At 38.7% G+C, this 15,103-nt stretch overlaps 1 protein-coding gene across 3 annotated transcripts in view; it reads left to right on the top strand.

Annotated features, from left to right (window-relative positions):
• Positions 1 to 15,103, top strand: part of TESK2 (testis associated actin remodelling kinase 2) — a 107,299-nt gene that overhangs the window by 85,621 nt on the left and 6,575 nt on the right. For 2 of the 3 annotated variants that reach the window (XM_039884414.1, XM_039884432.1), the window contains exon 5: positions 8,863 to 9,009. The exons of the other annotated variant lie outside the window; for it this stretch is intronic. In XM_039884414.1, the coding sequence (XP_039740348.1) occupies positions 8,863 to 9,009 (147 nt within the window). The remainder of the gene's footprint in view (positions 1 to 8,862; positions 9,010 to 15,103) is intronic. 3 annotated transcript variants of the gene reach the window in all.

The following is a 15,103-nucleotide window of genomic DNA, read 5'->3' as shown; positions in this document are numbered from 1 at the left end:
TCCTCATTGAAAACAGTTTATTTTCTAACCTTAGTTGCTTACCAGAATTGCTTGTGAGCTTTTTAGAAAGTACAGATGGCAGGGCCTCACATAAGACTTATAGAATTAAAAGTCTTGGATGAAGCCTAGGCATTTGTAATATTTAAAAATAAATTAACAGAGCCCCGTAATTATGATGTATGCTAGGGTTAAAACACAGAAATGAAGATAAACTCTTAGCCTGGTATCCTAGTCCTCTATGTGCTGCCATCATTCTGTCTTTTTTCTCCTTAACAAGTACTCTATAATTCAGGCAAACTGGCTTTTATATGTTTACTAAACGTGGTCTGTGTTTTCTTGCCTCCTTATTCATATTATTTCTTCAGCCTGGAACATATACTCTTTTCCTTTATGTTATAAAAATCTTCCTTCCTTTTAAGACTTGGCTCAAAGTCTTCTAATTTCTCCATAAAACCTTTTCTGACTTTTTTCTTTGCTACTGCTGTGCTCCCCCACCCACTGCCTTCTTACTTGGTTATAATGTTTCCCTCTATTGATCTTCTTCTATATAATTTTTTGTACCTCTCTTATTATATATTCTGCCATGTACTTAAGTTATTTTTGCTTTAGTTTTCCTATACAAGCGTAAGCTCTTAGGTAGAAGGAACCCAAGCTCCAGGGTCAGAAGGCTTAGGTACAAATCCAGGCTCCACCATTACTAGTTGAATTAGCATAGGGAAGTTATTTAAATTCTCTGGGCTCAATTTCCTCATTTATTATAAAAAGATTACAAGAATGTCTCAAGATGCTGCAAGGTTCAAATGAGGTCACTATGAAAGTGCTTTGTAAAACCAATTAGTTGCTGGTTATTAAATATAGCATCTAACAGTATAGTATTAGATGGTATCTTACTTATCTGTATCCAGCAGTACCTTGTGTTTAGAAGACACTTTATGGATATTGATCAGATGATTAAATGGGGGAAAAGGAATCAAACATTTTATGCCATCTCAAAAGTGAAGTCGAGGTAAATTTTCTAACAAATTTATCACCTCTGTGAATTGCTGGAACTCTTCATAGATGGGCTTTGGCGTTTTTCAATTCCAAGACCTCTTGCATAGTCATCCTTTGACTCTGTAACTAATTTGCTCAACAACTTATATTTTATCAAACTAGTCTATCAAACACATATTTCCGGTACACCAAGAAGGAATAGAACTGAGCACTGGACTTTTAGAAATACAAATAAAGCAACAGGCGGGTTACTTACCTGATAAGTCTTTAAGTCACCTAAGGTATTTGAATGAAAAAATATTTCATTTTTTTAAGCCAATGACTTATTGTACTTGGCAGTACCAGGGACACTATTTTTAGAATAACTTTTTTTCTAATTATAAAATCATACATATTCATTAAAGAAATAGCTCATATTTCTGGAATATTAAGTGCTTTACATGCATTTTCTTTTTTCATCCATATGATAACCCTCTGAGATATAGCCATTATTGTTGCTATTTTATATAAGAAGAAACCAAGAAATAGGGAGATTAAATAATACTTGAAAAGCTGCTCTTTCTCACATTTTACCTAGCTAATAACTCCTTAATTTTCAAGTCTTAGATTACATTTTCACTTCATTGTGGAGCTTTTCCTAATGATCTCCCTCATCTATATTGTGACTTAGCTTATTATTCTCTTAGATAGCACTGTTTTTCATTGTAGCACATCTCCTGACATAATTCTTCATTTATTTGAATGTTTGTTTATTGTCTCTCTATCATATGTCAGTTCCATGAGGACTGGGACCATTTCCTCTTTTGTTTACCACTAGCAATAAATAAGTAGCAGGTCACTGAAGATTTGATTATGAGATGTTTGATGTAAGAGTTAAAAATCGATAGGGAAAGTTGAATCATAGTTTTTTGAATCTGTGGATAAACAATCATTTTGATGTTTATAGTATAGTAATTTACGTGCACAGAAAAACACTCATACTACTTCAAGTGCATTAAACAAATATGTTCTTTAAAGTGGTGAATGGGTTTGTAGTGTCTGTCTGTGGGAAATGTGAAGGAAATTGGGGAAGTATCTTTATAGCCTCTTCTACTTGGCTTCCAGCTGCTGATAAAAGAAGTATCTTCTATAATTTCCAAAAGGAGAACTCAGTTATAGTTTTTCAGTTCATGTGATTTTGACCACTTTAAGGAGTCTGCTGATAAGGGTGGTAAAAGTATTCTCAGAATTTTGTATCAGTAGATGGCTAAACACACTATTTTGCATTTCACTTTATATCTAATGCTACCATGTTCTGCCATATAGTGGGCATTCGAAAATATTTGTTTTGTGTGGTATTTATCAGAAAATTCCTCTAAAAGCATATTTCTCTTTTTGATCGTAAATTACGTTAATTAGTACATTGGGAGAGTTTCTAATAAAAGAGGGAACTTGAAACTCACCTCCATCTATTTAAATGTACTTAATCATTCATTTGTTCATTCAACAGTTTATTGTTCACTTTACAAGGTACTGGGCTTACAGAGTTGAGAAACACCTGGTCTCTGCCATCAATAGTTATAGTACAATGTGATAAGCGATAGTAGAAATACATACAGGGGCCTAAAGTGGCACAAAGTGTGGGATGGGGTATCAGGAAATGCTTTCCAAAATAAGAGACTCAGGCTGGATTTAGAAGGATGAATAAGAATTAGCAAAGCTATGAAGGGGAAGAAGAGTGTTCTGGGAAATAGATAAGCATTTATGAAAGCGTAGAGAGTGAAACATTCAAATATTCTGAAACACATTTTGGATTTTCTTTCTCTGAGTTGGTTCATTACCACTGACTGTTTCAGTCAGGCAGGCCCTAGTGGACCTCCTGGAATGGAGGCCGAACTGTGGCAAACTTGGGCCTTGGAAGACGTACTTGCAGACGTATATGCTTGCAGTGGCTGTGGAACCTCAGCTGAGAACAGGAGACTCCTTTGGAGCACAAGCCTCCCTCAGGGTGCTCTTGGGATGCCTGTCCTGGAATTACCCAGGACAGTGACAAAGCTTTCTTTTCTTCTTTAAATCAAGTCAGCAGGATGGGGTGTCTGCTAGCCTTTGTGTTTGGAGCTGACCAACAAACATACAGCGGCCAGCATAATGGCATTGTTGAGCTTCAGTGAAAACTAGGTCGGGGCTCAGCCCCTCCTCTGTAGAAAGCCCATCCAAAGAACAGAGGTTCAACAAGCCACTGTTTGGCATTGATGCTGGTTTTTGACTTGCTGATGGCACAGAAGATTACAGCATCTCTTCTCATTGCTTCTCTGAACACCTCAATTTGGAATCTCTGAGTCGCATTTGACTATTTTCCCCTCAGTTCTCATATCTACCATTCAGTTACTAAATTCTTTAGATTCTACCTCTGCATATTCTTACTCTAGCCCACTTTTTCATGCCTGAAATAGCACTCTAAATCAGGCATTTGGCCATCTCTCTTCTGGACTGTTGCAGTCCCCTCCTTTCATCCCTTCTCTCCTACTTATACTTCATGCAGAAAAGAAAAGGAATACTAATCTCTGTACTTTATATTTGTGTTCCTTTGCATAGAATGTCTTTCTTCTAACCCTACGTATGTGCATCCATGAAATGGAAATGAATCCTCAACAATGAGTGATTGATTAGTCAGGCCTAGGTGTCCCCCATAGTACTCCAGGTAAAGGGATCAGCAATGTATGTACATATGCAGGTAAGCATGGAGTGAAACCTTTATAAGCATGAGTGAAAGGCTTTGTATGCCATGCTAAGGATTGTGGGTTTTATACTAAGAGTATAGGGCATCATTGAATAATTTTAATAGGGGAGTGGCTTCAGGTTGGCATTTCAGAATGATTTTTGGCTGTATTATGTGAAATGGATTGGAATGAGGGCTAAGTTTGTTCAAGATGAAAAAAGGGGACCAGGAGACTAGTTTGGAAGCTAATGGAGCATCCCAGAAAAGGAAAGATGATGAGAAGATATTGGTAGTGGGGAGAATGAATTATGTACTATGAGCTAAGCGTGGAGCTGGATATACTTTGTATACCTTATCTCTTTTAATTATTCCCTGCCTTTGATTAAACACCAAATCCTGTTGATTCTACCTCTGAGATGTCTCCAGATATTAACCTCCTTTCCATTCTTGCTGCCATTGACTTATTCGGGCCTTTGTTACTTCCCACCTAGATGATTCTAGAAGCCTCCTAACTATTCTCCAAACCTCAATTCCTGACCTTTCCATACAGTTTTTTTTAAAATTACTGTTAGAATGATATTTCTGTGTAGCATATCTGATTATGATATTGTTCTGTGTGAAAAAAAAATTATTAGTTGATTATATGTCATCTCTCCTAGACCATGAACAAGAGCAGAGACTGGCCCCACTTACCTTTGTGTTTTCATATAGTAGGTTTTCAGTGTTTGTGTAGGTGGATGGGTAGAGAGATGGATGGATCTTCGTCAGGACAACCTTGCTCATTGGGTGATAACAAATGATCTCTGTTAGTTGGATGGCAGCACATTATCTGCCTTGGGTAAGCACTCTAGCTCTAGGCTAGTTGGGTAGATTTTTCAAAAAGGAACAATCATTTTTACAGTTGATATTTTCTTTAGAGTCTCTCTGAAAATGAGTTTAAACCACTGTTTAGAGATAAGCTTGTTTGGTTGTGGATATCAGTACATTGATAATTCAAAGTAAAAAAATTAAAAAGCAATCATTTTTTCTTATTCTTCTTACTGGTTATGATCAGGTGAGGCTACTATAGCTCACTAGAATCTGTAAGAATTGGGAATAGGAGCCCTGGGTATGTAGTGGGTGGTAGGTACTGCTTCATGCTGCTCCAGAATAGTCCCTGTGTAGGTGTGTACATGTGTCTCTCTGTGCCTGATTTGGTCCATCGGAGGTTATAGCAGATGTATAGGAAGAACCATACTCCTAACTATCTTTTAGAATTTAACTTTTAGGATGTTATCTCCTCTCTGGAACTTTCTGTACTCCTCAGGCAGAGTCAGATTATACTTCCATACCCTAGGTTACCTCAGCTAAAGGGTTATTGGTATTATTTACTTACCTGTATGTCTTTCACTGTACTTTAAAGTAGAAAGTGAATGTTATTCATCTTTACACACCCACATTAACTATGTACTAGGCACTCTTCTAATCACTGGGGGACATAATGTTGATGTAAACAGACATATTCTTAACTCTCATATGGATGTGGCAGGAGCGGGAGGCGTGCTCAATAAATGTAGAAATAACTTGAATCGATATTCCTGAATGGAGAGCTGAGTTTTAACTTATCTCTCCCTTTGGCAATTTTTTAAGAGTGTTGATCATCAGCATACATTTATTTATTTATTGCCTTCTAGGGAGAGTCTTCAATGAAATCAAATATCAAACAAATGAAACGGCACAAACTCTTTTATTTTATTAGATCATGAGGAGGAGAGGCAGGTTTTGGTGTAGGTAAGGTTGAGGAACAGTCCCTGAAAGGTACTGAAGTACCTGTAGCACATTTGATTGGCTGTTATTAATAGTTTTCTGAACTTGAAAGTTTGAAAGAAAAACTATAAGAAATGTAAAAGGTAAAATTTCTCTGGTAGATTATTGAAATGTATTGCCAGTGCCTTAGGTTGTTTTGTATGGTTGCCCAAGGGAGTAAAATGAAAGCAAAGCGGCTGTTGTCCTCATATGAGAAAGCTGAATGTGCTAGTTGCTCTTGCCTCTGCTTCTCATAGAGGGATTTGTTCAGAGGACTCACCAGCTGAGTCTGCACTGGGAATTGCTTATGGGGAAGTGAACGTTCCAACTAATGAGCACACAGAATGTGTAGCAACTTAGAAATCTTCCTTGTTGGCAGATCTCAAACTTCCTTTCCTCATAGATGCAAAAGATCTTGAGACATTGAGAAGTTGTGGTTTCTGAAAGCCCAGAGGCTTATCAGCACCACCAAAGTATTCACCAAAGGCCAACAAGAGAAATTGGTTGTAATGGTAAACTCCATTTGGTTTCTCTCTCTGGTCCTGGTTTGTGCTTTTACTATCTTGCCTAGAAAATCCAGATCCTACTCACCTTGTTACACCTTTCTCCTCTGCTCTCCATTCTCTGACTTTGTCTATGGATTTCTCAGACCTTCAGAGACATGGTTAAACAGAATAAACATGTGTTTCTCTGAACCAGAATCAAAAGTCTTGGCTTAGCCTGGCCTACAAACAGTGCACGTACAGCCTTTTCATCATAGTCTTTTCTGCTGGGCCCTCAGCTGGGAAACCTGTAGATTCTGAAATAAGGCTTTCCATGTCACGTTGTCACCATGCCGAAAAAATGAACCACTTTTCAGTTCTTTCTGACTCTAAGAACTAAAGAAATTTGCCTGCATGACTAGGTACCGACTTTATTGCTCCCATGTAGCTTGGAGTTGGCAGGTTCAGTTTCTTTTTAGCAAATGAGCACCTCACATGTGAATCGTGGACAGATTCAGGCATAGTGAAGAGATGAAGGCACTGTGCTAATGCCATCCTTATGTCTCATTTTGAGATTTCCAAAGGTGGATTATTAAGCAGGATGGAGCAGGTCGACAGGATTCTCTCTTGAGAAATTAGGTGTATTTTTAGCCATTCTGTCTGCCTTGCCAAACATGATCTGCCTCATCCAAGGATCTGAAGTGTTGCATTGTGCTGCCCCCAACTGGTTCTTTTTGGTGCTTCTGTTACCACATCAGAAAATCTCATTATATGACACTTAAATTTTTTCTAAGCACTTTCATATATTTGCATTAGATTCTCAAAATAACATTGTGAGTTATATGGATCATGGATTATCATACCTTCTTTATAGGTGGGAAAACTGAAGGATAGCCTTATTAGTTGATTTTTCTAAAATTACATGACTATTAAGAGGCAGAATTAGACTAAAATTCAGTTCTCTTAGGTTCCCTAGTCTTTTGTAAATTCAATAATATCCCCCATAATAGGCATAAAGAGCCTAATTTTAAGCTTAGAGGGATTTCCCCCTTTTTATCCCTTGGAAGGAAGGAGATAATAATACATCATGTAAGGTTTGAATAAATTCATTAACCTAATTGGCAAAAACTTTGAGCTCCTGTTCTGCATGAGGCTCTCTGACTCAGATGCTATGGCCTCTAGCTCTCTATTGTAACGTGGTGCTTAAGATCATGGACCCTGGAGCAAGACTGCCTGGGTTTGAACCTGGTTCTGCTCCTTAATAGTTAGATAACCTTAAGCAAATTTTTTAACTTCTAAATGTCTTTTGTAAAATGAGGATAATAGTATACTTACCTCATAGGGTTTTGTACAGATTAAATGAGATAATGTAGAACAGTGCCTGGTACAAAATAAGCAATATGTACATAAATGTTAGCTGTTTTTATTATCATCTTTATATAAATATGCTTATTTGCTTTTTAAAAAAAAAAAAAGCAAAACAACCCTTCATGGGTAGGTAGGGATGATGAACAGCCAGATTTCTTGAAAGAGTATGTCTTCACATAGTTTCTCCGTAGTCTTATCTCTTACTCACTCCTCAGTTCACTGTGGTCTTACTCTGGTCTTAACAATTTTACTGAAACTGCTCTGGCTATGGTTGCGGTGACTTCCTAGTTACAAATTCAGTAGACACTTTTAATGTTCATGTTATTTGACTTATAGCATTTGTTACTTTTGGTCTTTTCCTTTTGAGAATGTGCTCCTTCTTTGACTCCTATACGATGTTCTTGCTTGATTCTTCTTCCTCTGCCTGCTCTTTTAAACATTAGTTTTCTACCTTACAGGTTAGCCCCTGGGCAATTTTATACATTCCTTGGCTTCAGTGACTAATTTAGCTCAATGTTACTGCCTCCTAAATGTTATCTTTAGCCCAGACTTTGTTCCTGAACTTTGAACTGACTTTCTACCTCAGTTGTCCTAAAAGCCTTTGAACTCAGAATGTCCTGGCTGAACCCGCTATCTTTTAACATTGCCTCTTCTGAAAACCTGCTTCTCTCCCTGTATTCTGGATATTTAATAATGGCATCCAGGGACCAATAATTTAGGATCAACCTATAGCTTTTCATTGCCCCTACCCCCCTATCCAGACAGTCATCAAGGTGTTTTGTTGTTGTTGTTGTTGTTATTGTCGTTGTTGTTGTTAACTCTGCCATCTAAATACATCTTGAATCTTGCTCTGTTCCAATGCCTCCGCTATTGCCTTAACTCAGGCATCTTTCTTTCATCAGGATTATTGCAATAATCTCCTAACCTATTTTGCCTTCTCCATATTTTCCACTCTAATCCATCTATCATGCCATTGCTAAAATAATCTTTCCTTTAAAAAGTAAATATGAACACGTTGCTCTTCTGCTTAAGAGACTTTCTTTTCTTCCCTATAGACAAGATAAAGTCCATATATCTTAGCAAAGCATATCAGCTTCACTTGCCTCTCCTATTCATGTACTGTCACTTAACCTTTATCTTTGTATATGCTGCTCCCTTTGTGTGGTCTGTCTTTCCTGCTCCCCCAGGTTATCTTTTTGACCCCTTATTTCCTCTATACAGCTTTTCTGACATGTCCAGATTGAGTTAGTCACTTTATTCTCTGCTCTGCATAGTGCTGTTGTACATGTACAAAGCTATATTTTAGCATTTACCACATGATATTGTTTATTGTTTGTCTATATCCCTTCACAGATTGTGATCTCTTCAAAGGAAAGTAACTTTGTGAGTAGCACCTGCCATAGTGCCTGGATGCAGAATAAGCCCTCAGTAACTTAAAAAACAAACAAAACATACAGTCTCTATCTTCTAGGCATTTACTCTCTACTGGTTTCACAACCAGACAAATGGTAGCTGGGTTTTCCTTCTGTTTTGCAGTATATCAACTCTGGAAACCTGGAACAGTTGCTAGACAGTAACCTGCATTTGCCCTGGACTGTGAGGGTGAAACTGGCCTATGACATAGCAGTGGGCCTCAGCTACCTTCACTTCAAAGGCATTTTCCATCGGGACCTCACATCTAAGGTACGAAGGCTTTACTTGCACAACTCTTTGAGACACTGTCCTCCATTACCAAGAAAGCTGTGTTAAACCAGTCGTTAATGAGCTTTGGAATGATGGAGCCCTCTTATAGATTTAACATTTAATTACAGAGGATACAACTTATTACTCTGTATAGCTAGTCCTTAGAAAGCCAATCTCGGCTCACAGCAGGTAACTTTTAATGTTGAGCCAGGCAACACATACATCTCGAGAACCTTCACATTTGACTTCAGTCTCCTAAATATATGTGTTGCAGAAGCAGATGGCATGAAGAGGGTTAAGAGGTTTTTGCTCTGTAGGAATGACCTCCAGGAAGTCAGAATGACCTCGAATGACCTCGGCTCTTAACTGAGAGCAGGAGTTTAGTGATTTTTAGTCACTTGAGTGCAGGTTTTGAGGGCCGTAATGTACTGACCCATTTTCTATCTGTGTGATTGAGTTTCTGCCATCCTGCCAGTTCCTCTTTGGCATCAGCTGGTCTCTGTAGTATTCTCTTGCCCTCCAAATTGCTGTGTGATCAGGTTAGAAAAGACTTGTTTTTAGAGGAAGTTGGCCATGCTTCAAAGCAGACACCTCAGTGCCAAGTGGCCCAGGACACCACCAGGATAAAGCTTATATAAATAATACGGCTTGATAATTGATGTGGGAGGTTTAAATCACCTAATATGCCTTCTGTCCAGGAGCTGACTTAGAAGACTTCTAGGGAGGTCTATGGGAGTTTTGTACTTGTCCAAGAATAGCTGTCATTTCATTCCCCACCTTCAACACATACACATGCACATATGCATTCATGCATATATATATTCCTATACCCCTTCCTTCATGGATGGAAGGGTAAGGGAGCCTGTTATAATAAAAAGTTTGCAAAGGAAACAAAAGCAGGCTGTACTCTCTGAGCCAATAAGGCCTAAGGCAGTCAGTCTCCAGCTACCTCACACTAGAATGGTTCTGGTGTTCCAACAGCAGTACTGTCCCTGGGGGACCCTGGCCATTGGTTTATAAACTACTATACAGAAAATAGCTTTGGGGAGGTGATTGTGGGGCCTATGGGTATGGCAGGGCCATTTGTAGTCAACTGTACTGTTACCGAAGGAGCACTAAGCCTGTCAAGTGGAATCTAGTGACCAGCTGAAGCCTAGTTGTGAGGAGTCCTTTATCTTCATCAGTACCTCCAAGGACTGGACAGTTGGATGGTTTGGACTTGGAAGGTGGTATCTTTTCCCTTCATCAGCCTTTGCTTATCCCCTAGAATGTTATAGAAGTCAAGAAGGAGAAAAACTGCACTTGTTTCAGGTAGAATTGTATCAACTTAGACACTGCCTTAAGTTGATAGCCTGTTCTCACTTCAGGCATGCAGCCAAAAATCAAATCTTTGTGTCCTACTCAGAGAGCATCATTTCCTCCAAGGTGGAAGGAGATCATGACAAGATATCAATTAGTCACACAGCTATTTTCCCCACACCTACATGAGTGTCTCCTATGCCTGGAACCATGGATGAGGGTATATTAGAAAAGGACAATTTCTGACCTAGAGGTACTTAGTCTTGTTGGGAAATAATTGAAAAACAGTCCACAGCATTTTTACAATTAAGTGTTTAGCCACAGACTATAGGTTTTCAGAGAAAAGAAATATTGCTAGACTTTAGGAGGAAAGCTCTCCCAGTGAGTTCCTAAGACCTCATCATATTCTCTTCTGTGCTCCCAGAGCACTTTATCTCATTGTGATAGTATCCAAGTGTGATTCTGTCTGGGCTTGTCATGTTGTAAAAATGACTGATAAACCTTTTTGGACCTATAGGGTGCTGTTATTTGGTTTTCCTGTTAGGGAGTAGGTGTTCCCAGTGTCAGTGGCTTGAGATGAGAAACTAGGAATTTAGAAAGAACTGGGTCTCTGTGCTTTCCTGGGTCTGAACTTTAAGGAGGTATTGAAGATACTTCTAGGTGGTGAGAACAAATGAGTTTACAAACTGGAGACAGGCTGAGAAGTGCACTGTAGGGAATTTCAAATTGAAGAAAAACAAATGAATTTTACAAGCCAGACGATGTACCAGGAGAGACTGTCTGTGTTCATTGCCCTTTTATCATCTCTGAGTGTTTGCCTGAATGTTTCATCCTCTTTGTAATTGTGTGGCAGGGATTAAGGAGGAGGTTGTATGTCTACACCTAGGTCAGAGCAGCCCTACCCAGGAGACAGTGACTATAAGAGTGGGAAGCCCCAAGGGAGAAATAAGACTAAAGGGACAGAGGAGGGCTTTGAGGTTTCCAAATTATCTCCTCATTGGCAACCTTGGGTCTAAATTTGATATCTTAAGGAACAATAAAAAGATTTACTTATACTTTAGTGGTGTACACTTTATATTATTTGTTCTATTATGTTGCATCTTGTACCTAGCATTGAACCTGTGAGAGTAGGGGCTTCCTGGTTCTCTTTCAGAGAATGCACTTGATAGCACAGAGGCCAAAACATCTGATTGAGAGCTGAGATTTTGAGTCCCAGACCCAGTTTTGTCCCACCCCTCCAAATGACTTCAATGCCTTTGGACCTCAGTCTGTAAAATAGAATTTTGTCCTTGACATCACAGGAGCCATCAGTCTGGGCTTCTCAGACCAGAGCTCACAGGAGGGATTTAAAGTAGTGGGAACACATTCTACATGGGTAAAAAGCAGATGCCTTTTTCCAAATGATCCTGAGCCTGTGGTAGAGGCAAAGAAGATCCCTAGTTTCCTATCAGAATGTCTCCTGAAAGCAGTATTCCCTTTGCAGGATTCACACATCAGTGGTTACAGCAATACTGCTTTCAAGAGTGAAAAGTCTGTCAGATATAGCTGTTCAGTCTAATTTTGTAATTACTTCTAAGAAATAGCCTGATACGGATTTGTGCTGTGGCGATGCTGATAGTTTACTTAGAAGGAAGTGGGAGGTAGTATAGCTTTAAAAATATTCAGTTCATGAGCTCCATCAAGAAGTGGCAATAACCACACACAGGCTTTTTACCTGTAGCTCTAGGAGTAAGTAGTACAAAGATATATTAGGCTTGGCTCTGAGGAGCAGCTGAGAGAGCAGTTTGTTTCTGCTTATTATCATTACTGTCCAGGATCAGGCAAGCAAAACTGTGTTTGGTTACCACTAGGAGTGTGAGTTATGAATTGTACTTCTAGTCTTGGTTGTTGGTTTTTGTGTATATATATATGTATTTTTTCATGGATTCCGAAGAAGCCACCCTGCTGAATCGATCAGAGTGAATTGCCTATCCAGCTATACCACACAACAACTAGGAACAGAAAATGCCAATTTTCAGAGACTGAAGAGAGCATGAATTAGGAACAAAGGTTAATGCTGGAGGAATATAGAGAGTGTCTCTTAGGACACCCTGTAGTTTATTTATTTATTTATTTTGTAGTTTGATAGCTTATTTTAATGAAGTAAAAATGTGTTATAAAAGTTATAAAACCATTCCTGTTTATTTTATACATTTAGGCAGTGAGTTATAGAGCAAACCAAAAACTAGGAGACAACATTTGTAGTAAATGTAACAGATAACAAGTAATAATCTTAAAATGTTGATTAATAAGAACATTAAAGTTATAATAAATGAGAGAAAAAAGTATAAAAATATTGGGAAACAATTCACAGAAGAGGACATAAATGTCTAGCACACATCACAAATGTTTAACTTCAATGAAAATCAGAACAGTTCAATAGCATTCTGACATTTTAAATTAATAGACGTTTTGAAAATAATGCTGTATTAGTTTCCTAGGGATGTTATAATAAAGTATCACAATAGTTGTTTTTTATAATGAGAATCATCAGTAGCTTTTAGGTACCATTTATACTGTGCTAATAGAGAATATAGTATTGAGGACACAGAAATTACTAGAACCCTATCTGTACCATTCATGGGCTTTTAGTCTAGTTGAGGAGACAGATTTGTGAAGAGATTATTACACAAGAGCTGTGGTAAAGATATGGGATCACATGATGAGATGGAGGGCAAGGGATGGGGACACATTATAGCAAACCAGATAATCTTCTAAGAGACTTAGTCTCTGGGCATTTAGGAGGGCATTTCAGTCTGTGATCTTCCTGTGCTGTGGTGGTTTCATGTAGTGCCAGTATTGACTGTGCAGTTGTTCTAGGAGACCTCAGGAAGTGCTCCCAAGTGTCTACTCTGGCTCAGTTCTGAAAGATTTGTGTTGGCTTCCAGAAATGCATTCATGGCCACTTCTTTGAATCTCTTGTCAGCTCAGTCCCCACTATGGAGAGTCGAATATATGATTAGTGTATGCTTTTGACATATACTTTTGAAAGGAGCCCAGTTGCTTCAGTCATCCGTCCAAAGTTTCATATAACAAACTTTTGCTAGCTCTCTCTGTGTGTCTGTGATACGTTAGAGATACAAAGATGAATGGGATCCTTCCCTGCCCTTGAAGAGGCAAATATGTAGTATGCGTGAGAACAAAGAGGAATAGGAGCCAGGCAGCAGCAGTGCCTAAGCTTCTTTTTGAACTTGAAAAGGTCACCTCTTGCCTTAGGGAAGTCTGACTGGGCCTCTCTTATGTCTTCTGCTTACTCTAGGCAAGGATACTTTTGAATAAAGCATTTTCATCCTCTATGCAATGGACCTTGCATCCCAAACAGCCTGAAAATTGGTCTGGCTTCTTCAGAACCCCACAGTGGTCTGAGCTTCATATTTTGTAGTCTGTACTGGGGCAATATCCAAATTGAGTGAGAAGTGCAATCATTACACTAGATGCCCTTGGATTAACTACATTGGAGGTAGGGGCTAGCATGCCAAATGAAGGCATCTTATTGTATTGCCTACACAAACAGTGCTGCCTTCTCCATGGGCCTCGGTTACTGCTGCTATCTTAAAACTACATTGCTTCTGCCATGGCCTTGCTGTCTCCAGTAGAAAGCTTTTCAGTTTGTTCTTCTTGAGAGGCCAAAATCATCAGGAAGGAACACTTTAGAATCAGGAGACCTGGGTTTTTACCACTTATAGTAGTAACCTTCACTTTTCTCATTTTAAATGTAAAAATCTCAGATCTGCCCACCTGACAATGTCATTTTGAAGAACTATTGGGATCTTGTTTGTGAAAAGTGTTTTATAATTTCTAAGGTGCCACACAGAGTATGCAATTTTTTCCTTACCCAAAGAGATAGGAAATATGCTTTAGGCCACCTCCTTCTTAAGGTATCCCTGCTTTCCTAAAGCTTATAGTCTGTAGCTTACAGTCTGTAGCTATAGGAGGGGCCTGTAGAAACGGACACTTTCATTATAATATGGCAAATGCTAAGGTTAGAGAGAGAATGCATAGGATGCTTTGAGAAAAGGATATTTAACCCAACCTGAGGGTATGGAGAAGGCTTCTTGGAAGAGATGGTGCCCAAGCTTGAAAATTGAATTCTACTTATTAAATATTGTGTGTGTGTGTGGGGGGAGGATGGTAATATTCCAGACCAGACCAGACAAAGGGAACTGCATAAACAAAGGCACAGAGGCACAAATAGTATGACGTGGAGACTGTGATGTTGGAGTGATAAGGGATACGAGTTGAAAAGAAAGGAGTCTGATCATATTATATCTAGCTTGGATTTTATCTTGTAGATAGGAAATGAAAAACCATTGTTAGCTTTTTTAAAGTAACAGCTTTTTTGAAATATACTTGCACATAAAATTCACCCTTTCAAAGTATATATTTCAGTGGTTTTTCATATATTCAACCATCACTACTATCTAATTTTCCTCATCCCAAAACAAAAACTCCATATCTTGTTCCCTCTCTTATCAGCCCTTGGCAACCACTAATCTATTTTCAGTTTCTATGGATTTCTTATTCTGGATGTTTCATATAAATGGAATCATACAATATGTCATTGCTCTGGCTTTTAAATAGAGGAGTAACACAGTTAGATTTTCATTTTATGAAGATCATGCAGGCAGGAATGAGGAAAGTGGATTCTGGAGATCAAGCCTGGCCCAAGCCACAGAGACCAGTTAGAACAGTATTGCAATAATCAGGAGGAATGATGAGGACCTGAACTAGGGCAATAGTAGTGGGGATGCAGAGG

Source organism: Pteropus medius, unplaced genomic scaffold (genome assembly GCF_902729225.1).
Source record: "Pteropus medius unplaced genomic scaffold, Ma_sr-lr_union100, whole genome shotgun sequence".
In the NCBI taxonomy this organism is placed as follows: Eukaryota; Metazoa; Chordata; class Mammalia; order Chiroptera; family Pteropodidae; genus Pteropus; species Pteropus medius.
The sequence above is the reverse complement of the archived record's forward strand: the minus strand, read 5'-3'. Positions and strand labels throughout refer to the sequence as shown.